The sequence below is a fragment of the Zalophus californianus genome, chromosome 15 (assembly GCF_009762305.2).
Source record: "Zalophus californianus isolate mZalCal1 chromosome 15, mZalCal1.pri.v2, whole genome shotgun sequence".
Lineage (NCBI taxonomy): Eukaryota > Metazoa > Chordata > Mammalia > Carnivora > Otariidae > Zalophus > Zalophus californianus.
In genome coordinates, this window is record NC_045609.1 from 7,489,456 (window position 1) to 7,510,472 (window position 21,017).

At 36.4% G+C, this 21,017-nt stretch overlaps 1 protein-coding gene across 3 annotated transcripts in view; it reads left to right on the plus strand.

Annotated features, from left to right (window-relative positions):
* LOC113918774 (phosphatidylinositol 3,4,5-trisphosphate 3-phosphatase and dual-specificity protein phosphatase PTEN-like) overlaps positions 1–21,017 on the plus strand; it is a 66,902-nt gene that overhangs the window by 16,425 nt on the left and 29,460 nt on the right. For all 3 annotated transcript variants that reach the window (XM_027587575.2, XM_027587565.2, XM_027587583.2), the window contains exon 2: positions 8,393–8,477. In XM_027587575.2, coding sequence (XP_027443376.1) covers positions 8,393–8,477 — 85 coding nt within the window. The remainder of the gene's footprint in view (positions 1–8,392; positions 8,478–21,017) is intronic.

A 21,017-nucleotide genomic window follows, 5' to 3' on the forward strand; every position in this document is an offset into this window, starting at 1 on the left:
GCTTTGGTACTTATGTACCCTTTTCACATTAGAAAATGAGATTTTAGGCTGCGTTAATTTGCTCTGTACAGGAATGATTATATGCTTTATATGTTAGGACAAATTGTTCTCAAATAATGAGTAATTAGCACTTTATCAGCTGGAAAATTCAGCAAACTCCTATTTCTGCTTTCCTACCAATATGAATCTTCAATTTAGAAACCAGATACAAACATTTTACACATTTGATAGAGAAAAATAAAATCTAGTAAATATAAAATCTTTCATTAAATGAGACTCTCATATAAGTGTATGCGAGTGGCAGTTATTTAAAGCATAATTTGATTAGTAAAGTTGATAATATGGATATAACTGTGACATACATGGAAACTATTTGTTAAATTTAAACTTGTTAAAAATTTGTTGGAAAAAAAATGTAGACCTGATGTAGCTTATGAATCAGTGGCTGAATTTTTTTTCCTCTCACCTGATCCTTAAGCATCTGTTGGTTGATAGCACTGACATAAAGCAGGAGAAAAGCTCCAGAAATTCCTGGAAAATAGAATTAAATGGTGAAATCCTGGTATTTGCTAACTAGCTTTCAATTCTTCTTGTTTTTTCTTGTTAGTGACTTTATTCCTTCACTCCTGCTGCTGATTTAGCTTAGGGTCCTTTCCTCTCGTGAGCCAGGCGACTTCAGATTTGCTTTTGATGCTTTTTGATCACTACCTTTGTAAATCTGTATATCACTTTCTATTTGCCATTCGTGTTCCATGTATGTTACAGCTCTATATTGTTAACTTCCAACTAACTAGAATTTTTAAAATAGCTTATATGTGATCTGTGGAAATAATTTTTCTTAATTAATGGCAGGAAAAAAGTGTTAATGGTTTGAATACTAGTACTGTATACTGGTATTTTAGTTTCTAAGTTATTTGGGGATAAGTATATCTATATATTATGTTGAGTAGTACTACAAAGAAACTTCAGGACTGCTTTATTTTCAATAATTATACTTAAAATAAGACTGTCTCTATTCAGGAACACATGATAAGGCATAAGGAGCTATTTTTGGTTATTATCCTCTCTTTGAAAATTCTGGTTAAATTTGTAGTGTAAACCACACTAATTTAGGTTCAAGTAAAATTTTGAGACAAGGCAAATATGAAATCTCGGCTCACATGTTTTTCTAAAGGCGTTTTGTTAATTAGGTGTAACTTAAAACATACTTCGTGTTTTCAGTGAGGATTGGATGCTTAGAACAACCAGTAAAAATTTATTTAGCTCATATAGTAGCCACATTATTTTATAGTAGGTCAGTTATATTATTGGTGAAATTGACTTCTGTGGACAGGCTTTAGAACTTAATTACCATTTATTATTTTCTTTCTCGCGGTCAGTATTCAGTGGTTGAGGTGGGATCGTTGCAGCACTTGAATCAAGACTGTCCATCATAATATATATGATTATCAAAACTCATCAACAAATCACTTAAGACTTTATATTTTATTGTACGTAAATTATACCTTAATTAAAACAAAACAAGTTGAACATGTTGGCTCCAAGGTGGGGCGAAAGTCATGTATGTACGTCTACTGAAAGTCATGTGTTGTGCCTGCAGATCTCCGGTGGCAGTGGTGGCTATCCAGCTTAGGTCTGACAGAAGGTGCAATGCGTGCACAGGTGCATTTCTTCTCTCTCTCTACTTACTGCATGTAGCCACTGATAACGTGGGGAAGGAAGGCTTTTGTTTCCCTCCCTTTGGGAAATTTGGGAATATTTTGCATTTGTTCTTAAGTTAAATACTTAAAAGGCAAACTGATACAGTCAAGATTTCAAACAGTTAAGGTTTCTGTTAGGCTTTGATGCTCTTTAGAAGGATTAGGTTATTCAATTGTCAGTGTCACTGGAAAAAAAAAACCCAAAGAGTTAGAGTGAGCCCTTATGGGCTAGGTCTGTCCCATTTGTTCAACTCATAGACAACTGTCATTTCTGTTCTAGTCGTTTTCCGTATATTAGTGCATTTAATCCTTATCACAACCCTATGTGATAAGTACTTTTACTAGTCCCATTTTACACAGGGAACTGAAGATAGGTAACTTGCAAAAGATTACTTAGTAAGTGAAGATAGAGTTCAAATCCAGGCAGCTTGGCTCTGGAGCGTATGTTCTTTTTGTAGATCACTAGATGGCAAAAATATTTGGCTTCCTTCAGTGACCTAGTTAGTATAATTCTTTATGCGCAGCATTTGTAAGTCGTTAGATAAGATTTCATATTAAACCCTCTGCTTGTTATTCAAAAGTACACCCGGTAAGTGCAGGTGAAGGCTGTTCTGTATTAGAAATCATATATATATAGTTTTCTCAGTTATTTTTATTTGGTTTAAATTGTCTAAAAAAGTATGTCAGAAATTTTAACATTGGGAAGCAAAAAAGTCATATTAGAAAGACATGTATTGGTGTAATGTTTGGCATAAGAAATATTTGTCTTACAATTTAGTACTCATTAATTGCTGACATCAGTTTTGGAAATGCCAGTGATTTTTGTATTGTCTTTTAGAAGTTTTTCAGTTTTAACATTTGATTAGTAGATTCACTTTCATTTGAACTTGCTTCCTTTGAAAATTTTATATTTTTATTATTGATGTGGAAATATAAGAAATCTTAATCTTTTATGAGGCAGCATGGTATTAGAAGCCTGGCTTTGGGTTATGTACCTAACTGGTTTGAATCATAACTCAGTACTTACTGGCTGTGGAACTTAGTGCAAATCACTGTCTTTTTGACCCTCAATTTTGTCATTCATGAAATGGGACTGTTACTCTGTAGGGTCGTTAGGATTAAATGGGAATGTATTTCCCGTACTGTGGCATATGTTCTCTGCATCTTTCTAACTTATGATGAATGCTAAAGTCTTGGGTAAAATCTCAAACTATGAATAAGGAAGGTGAGTATCTTGGAAAGTGAAATCTTCAAAAGACTGAATGCCTAGATTCTATGTAAAAGAAGGATTGGGTTGTTGCTCTGTAAACAGAGACCACCACGCTGATTCTGGCCTTTGTCTCCTTATGTGTCTGGTTAAATTGAACTCCCTGCCACAGCATCCTTAAAACTAAATCCAGGCTTCTGTCCTGCTTTCTCCGTACAGCTCAGTGTCTGTGAACTGCACTGGATTGCTTGCTTTTTCCCGATGTTGTATGTATTTCCATATCCCTGTTCTGTCCTCTACCAGGAGTGTTCTAATTGCTCTTATTTGTTCTTCTGTCTACTGATGTCTGACTTACTTCTTAAGGATTATCTAACATATCACCTACTTTGTGAAGCTTTATCTGTGCCCCTGCAGAATTAATCCCTCTCTCTCTATCTCTTAAAATATCTGGGTCTTATATTCAGTAGAGCCTGTGGCACCGTTGCACGTCCGTGTGTCTGTCTTCCCTGATAGAGTGGGGACTCTTGCAGTGTGGTAGTCTGCTTACTTAGCCTCTGCTCTCAGTGCCCCTTGCACAGAATGTTCACTATGTGTTTGAATAATTAAGTGAATGAAAGAGGGGGCCAACTGAGTTTAATGAGTATATAACCTCCCCATTTATGTATAGAGACAAATGGTTTTGTTTAAGTAAGTTAACCAAGTCCTATGCAACCATATTTACTTTATTAGTTAGTATTCATAGTGCAAGGATACATTTGCCATTAGTCCTGGTTAAAATGACTGCATTTCAAGGGACTTTGTACTACTGTGCTTTTCTGTAAGACTAAAAATCTTACTAGCATCGTCACTGAAATTAAGGATCCAGTTGGAAAGTTTGTTAGTAGCAGTAATTATTATTTCTTTGAATAAAAAATATTTTTCTGTTGCATTGCTCAGAAAAATTCAATTTATATTTTTGACGCATCTATTTATAATTTTTAGGTAGGAATTCTGGATTGGTGGCATCTGCCACTGCTTTGGGTCCCACGGCTGCCTCATTTGTTTTCTGTGTGTTCCCAAGACGGCGTCACAAAGTAAAGTTTATTCACCTTCAGGAATTAATATTGCTACAGGCTTGATTTGAGTCTCCAGTCTCTTTTTTTTTTTCTCATGAGTGGACATAATACCTAAAACATTTTGATAATTGAACATAGCTCTTTGAATTGAGCTATGTTTTTAGGTGGAACTACTTTCTTATGTGAGAATAATAGATGACAGCGATTATTTGTAATGTTAAAAATGATAATCCTGATGGTTTTGGAGCCTCTGTAGTAAAAGAACCCTTTGAGGTTGGGGGTGAGTTTTTATATTCTTAAAGTGACAAAAATTGCCACGTAGTGAATGCTGCTTAAGTCTTTTTTCATTATATATGTGTATATATGTGTATATACGTATATACATTTTGACAAATTCAGCATTTTTTTAAACTACATACAGAGCTGAATTTAAGTTATGCAGGACAAGACAATATTTTGTCATGACACTTAGTAAATAGACTTGGAGATAATTATAAAACAACTTTTAAAAATCTATTAGAGAAATCGTGCAGGTGCATTGTATCAGCAACAGAAAATATAAAACAAAAATGAGAAAAATATATATTCCCACCACTTAGAGATGATTACTTTTAGTACCTTAGTTTGTAATTTTTTTGTCTACATATATGCAAGTGGGTATATATGCATTCTTATGTCAGTATGGCATAATGCTGTGTATTCTCTCTTGAAACCTTTTTTTTTTTAGTCAGTAATGTCTGTTCTTCCATTTCAGTAAATTTTCGTCTCATATAATGCCCAGATCATATTCAAATATCTCTGGTTGGCTCAAAAATGATCCCTATGGCTGGTTTATTTAGAAAAATATCCAGAATAGCATTGTACCTTTGAACTTGGCTCTTAGAACCCTTAAGTCTTCTTAAATCAAGGATAGCTACCCATCCCTCCTCTCCTTGCCTTTTAAAAAGACATTTGAGCAGAGACTGGGTCAGGTGCTTCAGACCTTTTGAATTTGTCCAGTTTATTCTCATGTCATTTAGCTTGTTTTTCTATCTCTTGTATTTACTGTAAATTAAAACATATCTAAATAGTTGGTGGATTCTCAGGTTGAAGATACCTTGGCTATCATAGATGATGCTATGTCCTTCATATTGTATCACATCGGAAGTTATAGGATCTCAACTTTCTTGGTGATGCTTAGATTGACCACTGAAATTGGGTGGTGGCGCTCTTTTCTGCCCGCTGTTCAATTATATTGGTTTTCTTACATCAGAAAGTATTTTGTCTGGTGTTACTTTGGCTCTCTAAGAAAGTTCAGTTCTTCATCATTCACTCACCTCTTGGTTTAGAACCAGTTGATCCTTGCTTAAATCAATAAATGTATTAGGGTTTGCAAAATATGATTTTTAAAGTTCTGTTCTTTTGTGTTTATTAACTGATGTTTTTCTTTTTCTTTTTTTTTTTTTTTAAGATTTATTTATTTATTTATTTGTCAGAGAGAGAGAGAGAGAGCACAAGCAGGGGGAGCAGTAGAGGGAGAGGGAGAAACAGGCTCCTCACCGAGCAAGGAGCCCGATGTGGGACTCGATCCCAGGACCCCGGGATCACGACCTGAGCCAAAGGCAGACGCTTAACGACTGAGCCACCAAGGCATCCCTAACTGTTGTTTTTCTGTAAAGTAGATCTTTACTGTATGAAATGGGGCTATTTGGTTGCCCTGAAATACAGAACCTTCAGAAAAGTAGCATTAAATACTTAATTTCCCCCTTTACCTACTTTCAAAGTAAAGAAAGAACTATTCTAATAGCCACTTCAAAAGGTGATAAATGAAAAATATTTTGTTCTTTTTTTCTTTTGAATGTCTTTATATAGACTCAAGGGTTTTGATTTCATTTAGGGTGTTTTAATTTACTACCATTTACATTTTTTCTTTGATACTCAGATTGTTAACAACTTTAGGCCCTGGGATGTCCTTCATTTTAGCTCCTGTATCTGTCTGATAAAGACCATTAATCTCTGAATACCTTCCTTGTCTTCTGGCACAGAAAGATATCCCAGACTCATCTTGTACCTTCCTGCCCCAGACCTGGCACCAACTGTTGTTCTAAGGGGTTAAGTACCTTTTAATGTATTACATATTAGAGATGAAATCTGGGTCCATCCCGGGATTGTTTGCTGCTAAGATTGATATGCTTTTAGGCCATTTCAGTGAAAAGACCTAGAGAACATAGATTTTTATAAACATGAGTTCATATTGATATTTTTAATTAATGTTTTTACTTGATTTCTTGATTTTATACCTGTAATCATGAATCTTAAAATCATTGGTAAAATTTTATTTTTTTTCTACAATATAAAGAAAAAAGCTTGAGGATATCAATACTGATATTAGTAAAAATGAACTCTCAGAAGTTTAAAATTTCTTTGTAGTACTTTTTTCTTTTTTTTAAAGATTTTATTTATTTGGAAGAGTGAGTGAGCGTGAGGGAGAGCACAAGTAGGGGGAGGGGAAGAAGCAGACTTCCCTGCTGAGCAGGGGGGAGCCCAGTACAGGGCTAGATCTCAGGTCCCCGGGATTGTGACCTGAGCTGAAGGTAGATGTGTAACCAACTGAGCCATCCAGGCGCCCCTCTTTGTAGTTCTTTTTGTTCTTAGAGTGCTTCCTACCAAGAAGTACAGTAAACTGCAATGTCCACATAACCCCAGGGAAATAAACCCTATTTCCTGGTTATCAATTTGATAATTAATTGGGTTTATTTGTTTGTTGCTGTTTTTAGTGTATGTTTCTCCCCTTTGCCACCCCTTCTCTATTTAGCAAACATTTTTATTAGTTTCTCAGTTATCATTTATGTGTGTGTGTGTGCAAATGCACGTGTGTTGAGAAGTTCAAATTCAAGCAAATGTATGTGTAAATGTTATTTATTTTATCCAAAAAGAAAATATTTTTTATACAAAAGGTAGCAGCATACTGTATATGCTGTTGTGTGTGGTCTATTTTTTTTATTAGATGTTTTTATTTTTTAAATTTTATTAGAGAGAGATCAAGACTGAGAGAGAGAAAGAGCATGAGCAGGGCAGAGGGAGAAGGAGAAGCAGACTCCCCACTGAGCAGGGAGCCTGACGCGGGGCTCAATCCCAGGACCCTGGGATCATGACTTGAACCAAAGGCCAAGGCAGTTTGTTAAGACTGAGCCACCCAGGCACCCCTGTGGTTTTTTTTTTTTTCCTTAAAATATTTTTAGGTCTGTCCAATCAGTGTGTGGTAAAACTATGGATAAAACCATTTTAAAAAAATAATTCTAAAATAAAAGCTTTTAGTAACTTGATAATTATTTTTGGATTGAAAATAATACTGAAATCAACTCAGTAATGTGAAAGCAGCAGAAAGTGAAGAAAAAAGATCTAGAAAAAGGCACTGGATATGGGGAATTTTGGATTGTACTTGAAGAACAAATGGTGTCCAGGAGTACGCAGGCAGAGAACTTCAGGGATGGTGTTGAAGGGAGGCTTGAGGCAGATTAGCTTGGCTGTTTTTGGAAGGTCCATGTCAGAAAAATCATGAGATTAGAGAAAGGAATAATGGCGCTTAAGAAGAAATGAGCACTGCCATGGTCGACAAATGCATAGAAATGTAGATTGGTTGGTGGTTTTTTTGTGGTTTTCTTGTGTTGTTGTTTTTTTTTTTTTTTTTTTTTTAGTTTGGTACAGATTCTTCTGGAGCACAGAAGTTTGTTTTTATGCCAACTATAGTGTGTAACATAAGTGAATAGAATGGCATGCTATATGTTGACCACCTTGATGGTAAATGAGAATAAGTTTCTACCTAAGTTCAGTATTACCAAGTCACAAATACCAAGGACTTGGAAGAGATCACTGTGGTTGCCTCAGCCTAATTGTGTGGAATAGGAAATTGAAGCCTGAAAAGGTTAAGTCACGTGTCCAAATTATACAACTGGATGGAGGCATAGCCAGGTCTTAAATCTGGCTTCCTAACTGTTGATTGTTATCTACTTTTCTCTGTGCTGTGGTGCCTTTTGTAACCATGAGAAATGAGAAGTTGTGGAGCTGTTTTTGTTTTTATTTTGATACTTGGTTTTTGTCCCAGGGTAACTTCAGTTCTGATTTATAAAGTCTGTGGTTTTTGTCTTTCATGTATACATGCCTAAATACTGTAAACGTGGAAGCTACTTTTTTCCTTAAGGGCCCTTTTAATGTAATAGGTAGAGAGATTTGAAAATTATTTTGCCGTATAATTATTTTGAGGACTTATTTTGGAATTAATGTATTTACCTGTGTTTCTTAATTACACATGATAGTTTATAAAAAATACATTTGACAACCTTTTACTAGCATAGGTATAGTAATTTTTATAATCAGCTGATGTTTTACAACACATACATGTAGTTTGCATTGTTGTATATTTCAGATATTTCCTTAACTTAAGTACTCAGATATTTATCCCAACATTATTGCTATGGGGTTTCCTGCAGAAAGACTTGAAGGCGTATACAGGAACAATATTGATGATGTAGTAAGGTAAGAACTCTTAATCTTCTGTTTCAAATATTGATGTATTCATGCTGTATTTTCATTTAGAGAAGACTTCTAAATCTTAGAAAATGATGTGCTTTGTGATGTAAACTTTATTTTTATTATGTTGGTGCTCTATAACTGCTTTTTGTTTGTTTAATGGACCTCAGTGGGATACAACTCATTTGATAAGAAATAACCTTTGACATGATCAGGTGTATGTGATAGGATATCATGGACTCCTTTTAATGCTTCTTACCAAGTTAATTCCCGGATTCCGTTACACTATGGTTTTTGTCTTTTATTTCACAATTGGGGATTAGGTTTAGATCCTCAAGTGGATTCATTCACTTAAATTTATTCATCCAAAGGTAGAGATAACTGATAACCATCTATTTTTTACATAGAACAGTTTATAATGGGGCATAAGTATACTAAGCATTTGAAGAGGTATTTGGTACCCCAGGATCTGGACAGAAATCACTGGGCAAACCAAAGCCTGACTTTGTCTCTTTTATAAACTTGCATAATTTTCTAAGTGTAATTATTATTCAGCTCAAAACTGTATTTCTCAAGGCTGATTTAAATAATTTTAATACATGTATATAACCTAAGAGTGCATGATATATTTTATGAGAGAAGGAATTTGTGTCTGTTGTATAGTCTTAATATATTTTCTCATTTCAAAGCAAAAATATATATGTATGAAAAATTAACTATAAACATCAGTAGAAAATTTAATGGCTTTTAAAGTTTAAAATTTTGGATTATTTCCTTTATCCTCTTATAGAAATCTCTTTCTTGCAGACTTTGAATTTAAATATTTGATGAGAATTAATATTATCATGAGTGGGAGAGCACTTTGTAAAGCATTATGCAAATGTAGAATCCTTTCATAATAGTTGTCTAAGTATGAGCCTATCTGTGTCCTTATATGAGCTTAGCCATAAGTTGTTTTTCTAAGTGGTTAACTTTTAGCAATTTGCCTTGAACCGATGTATATATTTACATTTTGCAGTACTGAGTTGTGTCCAGTTGGACTGTTGTAGTGTTTATATTCTGTTCAGAATTATTAAATCAGTATCAGTATCTACAAAAAATACAGAGAAACCAAACTGCTTCTTTATAGTTTCTATTACAATTATAGATATATGGAGCTGTCAGAAGTACTATTTAAGAACTTGAAAATAGGGAAATAAATGTGTCTTCTCATGGTTGGGCAGGACACAGTTGGAAGGATATGTAACATCACAGATCCATGAGAGCAACAGCTTGATACGGCTTAGTCAGTGATAATACACATCTACAGAAAATGCAGTGGGTGATGGAAAACAGAATGACGGGTGTAAATTTTGCATTGAGAGAGATGGAGAATCTGGAAAATGAGCAGTGCAGTCACCAGACATGTCTTCTCTCCTGTGGTGCAGGAGTGTTTATTGAGCCTCCTTGTGACCTAGATGAAATATCTTCAGGTTGATCTGTTTTATATTACTACTGTATAATTCTGTATTCAACCAAGTACTAATTCAACCAAATCAGATTAATACTCATGTGGAAAAAGAGTATGAATACTCTGGGTAGAGGACAGGTTTCTGGTCACTGTAAGGGCCTCCTTGTGGTAAGTTTACCTGGGGTGCTAGTTTTGTATTGCTGCTTCTCTTTGCTCTCGTCCGACTGTGAATAAGTCACTGAAGCTGACTGATCATCTTAAGTTACTGATAAAGTTTGGTTTCTGGATCTACACATTTCATTTTCAGACCTTAGATTGTAATAATTTCACCAAGAAAACACTGTGCTGCGAGTGTTTTGATCTTTTATCTTCTGACTTTGTAACTCCCACCTTTATGCCACTGAATTAAGATTCACACATTTAATTTGTAATCAGTAACCAAGGTTGAAGTTTATTTTATCTGCTTTAGTGTATCTAGTTTATTTTACCTAGCTTTTGTCTTTTTCAAATCTGTTATTCCTTAAAAGAGATTTACGTGTATGGTTGGTTATTTAGCCAACAGTTGCTTTAGCCAACTGATCTTGTCACCCCTATGGTAATGGCAGTGGTAGTAGCATGTAAATAATGAAGAATAGCTGTGTGGTGCCTGGTTGGTCTTGCCCTCCCCCGTTTTTTGACTGGGAAGATATAAGGCTTAGGGAGGCTTTTGTTTGCTGCAGTTGCTAACTCCACTCCGCTGCTTTTATGAGAAAAAGGACGAACAGTGACCGGGAAGTTAGCTGTAGCTTTGCCTGTGAGGATTAACCTCTCCAAGGGATTGGCTGTCTCTCTCGTACCTAAATGATTGATTTCCGTGATTGGTTCCCACAATATTGGAGACAGTCGTAATTAATCAGTAGTGATTCCTGAAAGTGTGTCTTTATTTTCTTACAAGTTTTCTCTGAAATGTATTTCCATTTGGATTTTCCTTTGCCCTATTGGGATATCTAAAGAATATTTAAAATTATCTTTTCTTCTCTAAATCCGTGTTTTTTTCTATGATTTTCCCCCAAACAAGAAATCCTGTGCCAAGTTCAGATTTTGTTGGTGTTGTACATCTTTCCTCTGAGTAAAAGAAACTGAAATTGCAAATGCCTTTATGCTTAAATTATGTAGTATTTAACTGTTTTGGGATATGGGTTGTTATGGCAACGTGAAATTTTATACTAGAGGTACTCAAGTGACAAATATTTAACTTCTCCTTTTGAGGTCTCCTCCTAGGATTAGGAATTAATGTAAAATAAAAAGTGGGGGAGAAGTCAACCAAGCTGGAATTTTTTACTATCTTAACCGCAGACGTTTGGTTGAATAATCAGAATTGACCGGGCAGGACAAGGACACCTCAGCAAGGGAAGTCCAAGAGCTAACTCTTCCCAGGTTGTTTTTCTTCTTCTTTTCCGCTTCTTCCCACCTCTCTCCCCCTCCTCCTTTACTGCCTCTAAACTCTTGCTCTGGCCAGCTGGTAATTTGAAACAATGTTTTATTCAGATAATTGATTATTCTTGGATATGTGTGGTAATCTTACCCCTTGGGCTAATATTGAAGTTACCCTAATTTATATGTTATCTGGTATAAATCTAAGCAGTCTTTAACAAAATGATGCATTATGTGTTTAACAGACATAGCTTAAGAACTGTTCTGTACTTAATAAATCAGACAAACGTAGGTTTAATAGAGGTGAACTGGCTTTCTTACTGCAGAACTTTTAATGCACTACTATGCCTTGTAAATCTCCTAGGAGTGAAATTCGAATATGCTGCTTTCCTTTTCCTTTTTTCCTTTCTCTTCCGCTGCCTTCCTTCCCCCTTCTCTTTTCTTTTGTACTGTATTAAATAACATCTCTCTAAACAGTGTTTCTTTTGGGAAATGTTGAAAATGAGAAAAGATGCATATAACAATATTTCCCCCTAGTCTGAAATCAGTGGGAAGTAATTTACTTCCCCTTTTATTGAAAAGATTTTAGATGAGGGTAGATTCCCATATTTGGTGTAAGGAAATGCTTAGAGCTAAGTGTTCTGATATATAGTGATTAAAAAAAAAAAGACTTAATCCATTGTCTTCTCTACTATCAACTTTTTTATTCATATGTATATATATATATATATATATATATATTCTCCAGTTTTCCTGTTTTATACATTTTCTTCCCAAAGAAACTTCAAATATTCATCTCTTAGTTCTATGTCGATCTCTCAGTCAACCTTATTTATGTGTTGATATTCGATAAAAAAAGAAGCGTTTGTCTTCCCAACATTGTCCTTATTGTCTATTCAGTTCAAAGAATTAAAAAGAGAGTACGTAGAGGAAAGTTTCACAGTAACTTAGAGGAAAGAGTATCAATCCCATTCCCCCTTTTCAACAACTTTTGACTTCTTCCTTCATACTGCCTTTCTTTTTCCTGCTTCCTTTTTTTTCTTTATTGAGGCAAAAATTATATAACATTAGTCATTTTATTTTATTTATTTTTTAAAGATTTTATTCATTTCAGACACAGAAATAGAGAGAGCGAGAGACCATGAGCAGGGGGAGAGGCAGAGGGAGAGGGAGAAGCGGGCTCCACGCTGAGCCAGGAGCCCAATGTGGGGCTCGATCCCAGGACTCTGGGATCATGACCTGAACGGAAGGCAGACACTTAACCATCTGAGCCACCCAGGAGCCCCAGATGAGTCATTTTAAAGTGAACAATTCAGTGACATTTAGTACCTTCCCAATATTTTGTAACCACCACCTCTCTCAAGTCCCAAAACATTATTATCACCCCAAAAGAAAACCCTATACCCGTTGGTTGCCTCCCACTTCTTTTGTTAGTCTTATTTCCTTAAATAGCAAAGCCTTGATGGATTTGACAGTGTTTATAGTATCTGCACCAATCTAGTTTTTGATATTTTAATAACGGTAACATTTGTACATTTATTTACATACATGTGTTGCTGCTGTATAAGCAGTTTACATGTGTCATTTTATTAAAGATCTCTACAGTTAACCTGTCCCCATTTCATATATGGTTGAAAAGAAGGTAACTTCCCCAAGTGCTGCAGCTGGGAAGTAGTGAGCTGAGGGTCGAGTCCAGTCTGTCAGATTCCAAAGCTGATTTTCTTAGTAGTCATATCTATCAGAGGACGAAATGTTTTACCACATACATATATACACCAGAGGTATATACCCTATATAGGCATATTTCAGAAAATTTATTTAGGATCTGAGTTTCCAGATTGAAGAGAGCTATATAGTGCCAAGCACAAGGAATGAAAACAGGCCAATGCCAGGCAGTTATTATGAAATTTCTTTAAGAACACCAGAAGTAATGAGAATGTCTCAAAAGCTTTCGGGATCACTTAGGCGGGATTAAGAATATAAACGACATCTAACTTCTCAGCATCTAAGAATTAAAGATGGAAGATGGAGGAACAGTGTTTTACAAGTTCTGCGTTCAGCCTAGAGTTCTGTATCCAGCCAAACCATCAGTCAAGTGGAAGAAGAGGAAAGAAAGACCTTCAAGGACAACAAAAAAATATGTATCCATTCAACATTTCTTAGGAAATTACTAGACCGTGTGCCCTAACAAAGAGGATAAACCATGAAAGAAAAGAAAGGGGCTTTGGTAAACAGAGGATCCAGCTCAGAAGCACCAAAGCAGAGTCTAGGGATGACAACTGTGCCACAAGCTGAAAAGCAGCCGGTTCTCATTGCAGCAGGAGGACAGAGGGCTTCGGGAGGAAGCGGGGGGGGGAGTAGATCTCATAGGTGGATATTGAAATGTTTGGGGAAAATAATAGATTCTTAGAAAAACAGGTGAATTAGAATAGGAAGCAAATATTAACATCTATTAGGTGGCTTAACCCAGAATTGTCATATTGCCATTGAAGGTTGGGATTAAGAGAAGTAAAATGTGGGGGTGCTACGGTGGCAGCAGATATGTAGGTAATTGATAAATCTACAAGAGGCAGTGTTATGTATGTATTGTAGAAATGCTGAATTAAATACCAGGAAAAAGAGTACAAGTATTTGAGGATGGTTACTTTTGGGGAAGAAGCAGGAATATGGGTTTGAGGATGAATAGAGCTACAGATGAATAATTTTTTATTGTGGTAAAATTATATATATGTGTGTATATATATACATACATATAAAATATATACAGTAAATTTTACTTTAAATGACTGATTTTCTTGATCGGTTTCCACAATATTGGAGACAGTGGAGGGGGCAGGGAGAGGAGCTGAGGGAGAATCTTAAGCAGGCTCCATGCCCAACATGGAGTCTAATGCAGGGCTCGATCTAACAACCCTGAGATTGTGACTTGAGCTGAAATCAAGAGTCAGACACTTAACCAGCTGAGCCACCCGGGTGCCCCTAAAATTTACCATTTTAACCATTTCTGAGTGTATACTTCAGTGGCTTTAGGTACATTCACATTGTGCAACTGTCATCACCATCCATGTCTCAAACTTTTTTCATCCTACCACACTGAAACATACCTATTAAATAGTAGCTCCCCATTCTCCCTACTCTGAGCTCTTGGCAACCACTGTTCTACTTTCTCTCTCTATGTATGTAACTATTCTGGGCACCTTATATAAGTGGAGTCCTGGCAATGTTTGCCTTTTTGTGACTGACTTAGCATAACATGTGACTTCACTTAGCATAGTGTCTTCAAGGTGCGCTCATGTTGTGGCCTGTGCAGGCCACATTTTCTTCCATTATTCGTATATACCACATTCTGCTTATTCATCTCTGGATGAACACTTGGGTTGCTTCTGCCTTTTGACTGTTGTAAATAATGCTAGTATGAACATAGGTGTACCAGTGTTTGTGCATGTCCCTGCTTTCAGTTCATTTGGTTATACACCCAGAAATGGAGTGCCTGGGTCAAATGGTGAATCTGTGTTTAATTTTTTGAGGAACTACCATATTGTTTCCCACAACAGCTGCATCATTTTTCATTCTCACCAGCAAGTACAAATGTTCCAGTTTCTCCACATCCTCGTCAACATTATTTTCTGAGCTTTTTTTTTTTTTTTTTTTTTTTAGTAGAGCCATCCTAATGGGTGTGAAGTGGTATCTCATTGTGGTTTTTCACCCCCCGTCTTTATTTTAAACCACCATAACTTGGAGAAATCACACATGTCAGCTCCAAAAGCAGAGACCTGAGAAACTTCCCCCTCTCTCTGAGCCTTGGTAACTGACCTCTCCTGCAAAGCCCCTTCCGCAAAAGCAGGAGGAAGAGGATGAAGCATAAAGAACCCTTATTTTAGCTAGAATCTTCCCGAGATTTTCCCATTCTTTTTACTTCTGGGGTATGATAGCTGATAATTGCTTCATTTGCTGGGAACCAGAGTTCTAGGAAATCCATGTTAGCCCCTTGGCCACTCCCATGTGCCCTGGCCCAGTGTTTTAAAAAATGAAGAAATGTTAAAAGAGGATTTTAGAAATGGAGGTGTTTAAAATGTGCACATTGGACACATCGGTACTTTTAGCCTACAATGGGGTTACAATGACTATAATTATCTTGAGACAACTTCCAAAGTCTAAATTTGAGGCCTTATGGTCTCCCTTCTTGGAAGGCCTATTTAAGCATCTAGTAGATTCAGTCTTAGATTTTTGACCACCTAATAGGAGGCCTTCCATCCCTCCCTTCTTCTGTTCCTCTTTTAAATTTGAGTCTAGACGGTATAGTGCAAGTTCCAGAGAAACCAGGAAAATGACCAGAGATTTTTGGTCTCTGGAGATTCCAATTTTGTGTATATTTGCCACATGATCTTTTTTCTTTTTAATTGAAGTATAGTTGACACACATGCTATGTTAGTTTCAGGTTTATAACATAGTGATTGGACAACTCTCTATGCATTATGTTATGCTTACAAATGTAACTACCATCTGTCACCATAGAATACTATGACTGTATTCCCTGCTGTACCTTTCATCACCATGACTTTTTCATTCCATAACTAAAACTTGTATCTCCTGCTCCCCGTCACCCATTTCCATAACCCTACCTGCTTCCCTTTGTATGTATGGGTCTATTTCTACTTTTTGTTTGTGTATTAATTTGTTTTGTTTTTTCAGATTCTACATATAAGTGAAATCATATGGTATTTGTCTTTCTCTGACCGACTTACCTCACTTAGCTTAATACTCTGTACGTCCATCCATGTTGCAAATGGCAAAATCTCATTCCTTTTTAATGTCTGAGTTATATTCCATTGTGTGTGTTTCAGTCATCTCTTTATTCATCTATCAGTGGATACGGGCTGCCTCCATAATTTGGATATTGTAAATAATGCTGCATTATACATAGGGGTGCATGTATCATTTTGAATTAATGTTTTCATTTTCCTTGGCTAGATATACCTAGTAGTGAAATTACTGGATCATAGGGCAGTCTACTTTTAATTTTTTGAGGAACCTCCATACAGTTTTCCACAGTGGCTGCACCAGTTCACATTCCCACTAACAGTACATAAGGATTCCTTTTTCTCCACATCCTTACCAACACTTGTTTCTTGTCTTTTGGATTCTAGACATTTTGGCAGTTGTAAGGTGATACCTCACTGTGGTTTTAGTTTGCATTTCCATAATGATTAGTGATGTTGAACATCTTTTCATGTGCTTATTGACCATTTGTATATTTTCTTTGGAGAAATGTCTAATGGTTTGTGTTTTTGTTGTTGAGTTCTAGGAGTTCTTTATATATTCTGGATATTAATCCCTCATCAGATATGTGATTTGCAAATATTTTCTCCCATTCTGTGGGTTGCTTTTTTGCTTTGTTGATAATGTCCTTTGGTGGACAAAAAGTTAAAAGTTTGATGCAGTCCAATTTAGCTATTTTTCGTTGACTACCTTTGGTGACACATCCAAGAAATCATTGCTAAACTGGTATTATAAAGCTTTTCTCTTAATGTTTCCTTTTTATAGTGTTTGGTCTTTTTTGTTTAGATCATTAATCCATTTTGAGTAATTTTTGTATATGGTATAAAATAAGGGTCCAACTTACTGCTTTTACATGTGGATATCCACTTTCCCCAGTACCATTTGTTGAAAAGACCATCCTTTCCTCATTGAATGGTCTTGGCACACTTGTCAAAAAATTATTAGACCATATATACAAGAGTTTATTTCTGGGCTATTCGAGTCCATTGGCATATAATGTCTGTCTTCATGCCAATACCACACTTTGTAACTTTATGGTAAATTTTGAAATCAGGAATTGTGAGTCTTACAACTTTGTTCTTCTGTTTCAAGATTGTTTTGGCCAGGGCGCCTGGGTGGCTCAGTTGGTTAAGCCACTGCCTTCCGCTCAGGTCATGATCCTGGAGTCCCGGGATCGAGTCCCGCACCGGGCTTCCTGCTCGGCGGGGAGTCTGCTTCTCCCTCTGACCTTCTCCCCTCTCATGTGCTCTCTCTCTCTCTCATTCTTTCTCTCAAATAAAATAAAAATCTTTAAAAAAAAAAAAAAAGATTGTTTTGGCCATTGAGGGTTCTTTGAGAGTCCACATGAATTTTAGGATGGAATTTTCTACTTCTGAAAAAAAAAGTTTTGGGGACTTTTGAATGGCATTAATCTGTAAATTTGAAATTTTAACAGTATCAAATCTTCCAATTCATGAATGTGGGATGTCTTTCCATTTTTTTTAGGTCTTTAATTTTTCTCAGCAGTGTTTTGTAGTTTTCTCTGTATGTCATCTCCTTATTAAGTTCTTTTGTAGATACTCTTTTTCAGTGTTATCATGGATGGAAGTTTTCTTTTTGGATTGTTCACTGTTAGTATTTAGGAGTACAACTGATTTTTGTATGTTAATTTTGTATGCTGCTGCTTTGCCTAATTTGTTTATTCTAACGATTATTTTGTAGAATCTTTAAGGTTTCATACATGTAAGAACATGTCATCTGCAAACAGATAATTTTATTTCTTCCTTTCCAATATGGATGCCTTTTTCGATAGAAGTAGCAAAAACAGACTTCCTGTTTTGTTATTGACTTTAGAGGACAATTTTTGTTTTTTTCCATCACATATCATGTTAGCTATGGTATGGATTTTTTCTTTTTAAATCAACTTTGGTTTTTAGAGCTATTTTCCATTCACAGCTACATTCAGTAGAAGGTACAGAAGTTTCCCATATGCCCCCTGCCCTCACACATGTATTGTCTGCTTCATTATCATTACCCTATCCCAGAGTGGTATATTTGTTGTAATTGATGAACCTGTACTGACATTTCATTATTATGCAAAATCCATAATTTCTATTAGGGTTCACTCTTAGTGTTGTATATCATATGGGCTTGGACCAATTTTAATGACATGTATCCACCATTATAGTAACATACCGAGTAGTTTCACTGCTCTAGTAGTCTGCACTTTGCCTATTCCTCCCTCTCCACCCCACCCCCACCCCCCTAGCCACTGGCAACTGCTGATTTTTTTACTGTCTCCATACTTTTGACTTTTCTAGACTGTCATATAGGTGAAATCAGTATGTAGCATACAAAAACTCTGGTACTGTACCATATGGCAGTACATGAAAAACCCACAGCATGCAAAATGGTATGGCCACTTTGGAAGACAGTTGGTGGTTTCTTACAAAATTAAACATACTCCATAAAATCAATCAGTTGCATCCCTTTGGGTAGTTACCCAAAAGAGTTGGATATCAAGTATGGATATCATGTCTTAAATCCCTGGCTCCCAAAAGAGGAAAAAGGGGGGAAAATGAAGGAAAAACAAAAGGCTCTCCCTGGAAGCCTTTTCCATCAGTGGGGATTTCAGCAGTGGTGGCCTGCCTCTGTGTCTGCAGGTCTGTAATCAGAAGCAGCTGTCAATGATCAGAACCCAGATCTCTGGTGTTTAGAGGACAAAGTCCCCTAAGCTGGTGTAGGCTGTGCTAGGAATATGTGCATTGCTGCCTGCTGGGAGGTGAGGGGCACTGGGGCTGGGCAGCTGCTACCATACTAAAAGTTGAAATTGACTGAAATTAACTGTGATTTACTGTCTAAGCCTTCCCCTAGAAGTTGCAAGCTTTTGAATAGACTCCAGGGTTCCAGAATAGTTACACTAGTCAGATTATGCCAGTACAATTTTTGTTTAGGTGGGGAGATGGATTCCTGGTGACTCCTACTCTGCCATCTTCCCTCAACTAATTTCGTATTACAAGTTTTTTATATCTTTTGAAATATATGTTTATATATTCTTTCGACAAAGATAATTTAAAAATGCTCTTTGGCAAGCTGATTTAGGACTAGTTCACAGGAATTCTTTGAGGAAAGTAAAGACTTCTAAAAACTAAAGACTTTATTCTCACAGCTGTCTTTAATGAATTTATATTTTTATATACTGAAATTTTTTGAAGTAAGGTATAGTTTGTCTTAGAAAGATTTGTATTCTAGATTTTCCACATTTTGAGGGTATTACCTCTTTGCTCTTGTCTAAGTTTTTAGTATACTTTCCAAGTATCTACAGTTAAATTTTCCCATTTCCCATTTCCCTTTGGAAAGTGCTGTTTTCTTGCTTTTTTCCGCTTTTCCATTGTATCAAATTTATAAGGCAGTGAGCCAATTGTGGGCATGAAATCCTTGGGAGGAGAGAGAAGGAAGTGGGAGGGGCAGCCATGGTGAATGTTTTCCTAAGTAATATTCAAGTTCTTTGAGAGAACTTACCCTCCCCCCTTTTTAAAAATGCTGTGATATTTTCTTTTAAATAGATTGTTTATTCTCCTGCCAGTCTCACTGTTGCCCAAAGTGCTAGATAAGAAATTGTAAAGTTCACATATTAAAGGGAGCACAAAAAGTATTTTACCAACCCTCACTCAAAAATAAAAAACAAAAAACCCAAAAAACAAAATAGAACAACTATAGGAAAATACGTAAAAGAACAGAGTCAGGGTTCTTGGTTGCACATGACAGAAAGTAGCTCTAATTAACTTAAGCAGAAAAGAATTATTGAAAAATATTAGATAGCTCATAGCTAGAGAACCAGGCTTGGAAATTTTGCAGAAGCTGAGGGAAGCAGGGCATGGTCAAGAGGTTACAATAGGGCAGTCTCTGCTTGGACACTTACTGTCCCAAGTGCTGCTGCCATGACTGGGTGTTGGTGACTGTGCTCACCAAGTGCTGCTGCCATGACTGGGTGTTGGTGACTGTGCTCACCAAGTGCTGCTGCCATGACTGGGTGTTGGTGACTGTGCTCACCAAGTGCTGCTGCCATGACTGGGTTGTTGGTGACTGTGCTCATAGGCTTTCAGCTCTTCTGGAGTGCTCTTTCAGTGATCTGACTCCTCCTCTGCACCTTGCCTTGACCACCTAGGATTCAGTGTCCAGAGTGGGAGGACCCAGTTGGTCTTAGGCTTGCACACATGATGAGAAAGATGGGGAAGAGAGTATTTGCTTCTCACCTCTTGAAATTCTCTCCATATTAGCATGGTTTTGGATGCTGAGCAGCCTAAAGAAGACTAACTAATACCTCCTGCAAATTTCTCTTACTTTACACGTCCTGTCCTCAGACTGTATTCCCAAGGATACCTACCATTAAAACGTCCAGGTATTCTTTAAGAAATTGTTTTCATCTTATATCCCCTTTTTAAGAAAAATAGATGGGAACATACTGCCTACTCTTCTGCATCTTGCTTTTTTTTTTTTTTTTTTCATTTAACATACTTAGGAATTTTCCATACTGGCATGGAGATGGAACTGATATTGTTACTGGCTTTTATTCCATTTTTATGATCATTCCATAATAAACAGTCACCTCTGATGCACATTTAGGTTATTTCTTGTTTATTACTATTGAAAACAGCCCTCTAATAAACATTTTCACACATGTACCTTGGTGTCCTTTTGCAAGTATTTATTGAAGGTAGATTCTTAGCAGTGGGGCAGTGGAGTTCCTGAGACCAGTGGGTGCAGGGATTAAACTTCTGCCTGCAAAAACAGTATCATTTTGTATTCTCACCAACATGTAATGAGAGCGTCTTTCTCCCTTCACAATCTTGGCAAACTGAGTATTATCAAACTTAAAGTTTTGCAATTTGTTGGTAATTTGAGTTTTTATTGTATTTCTTTAA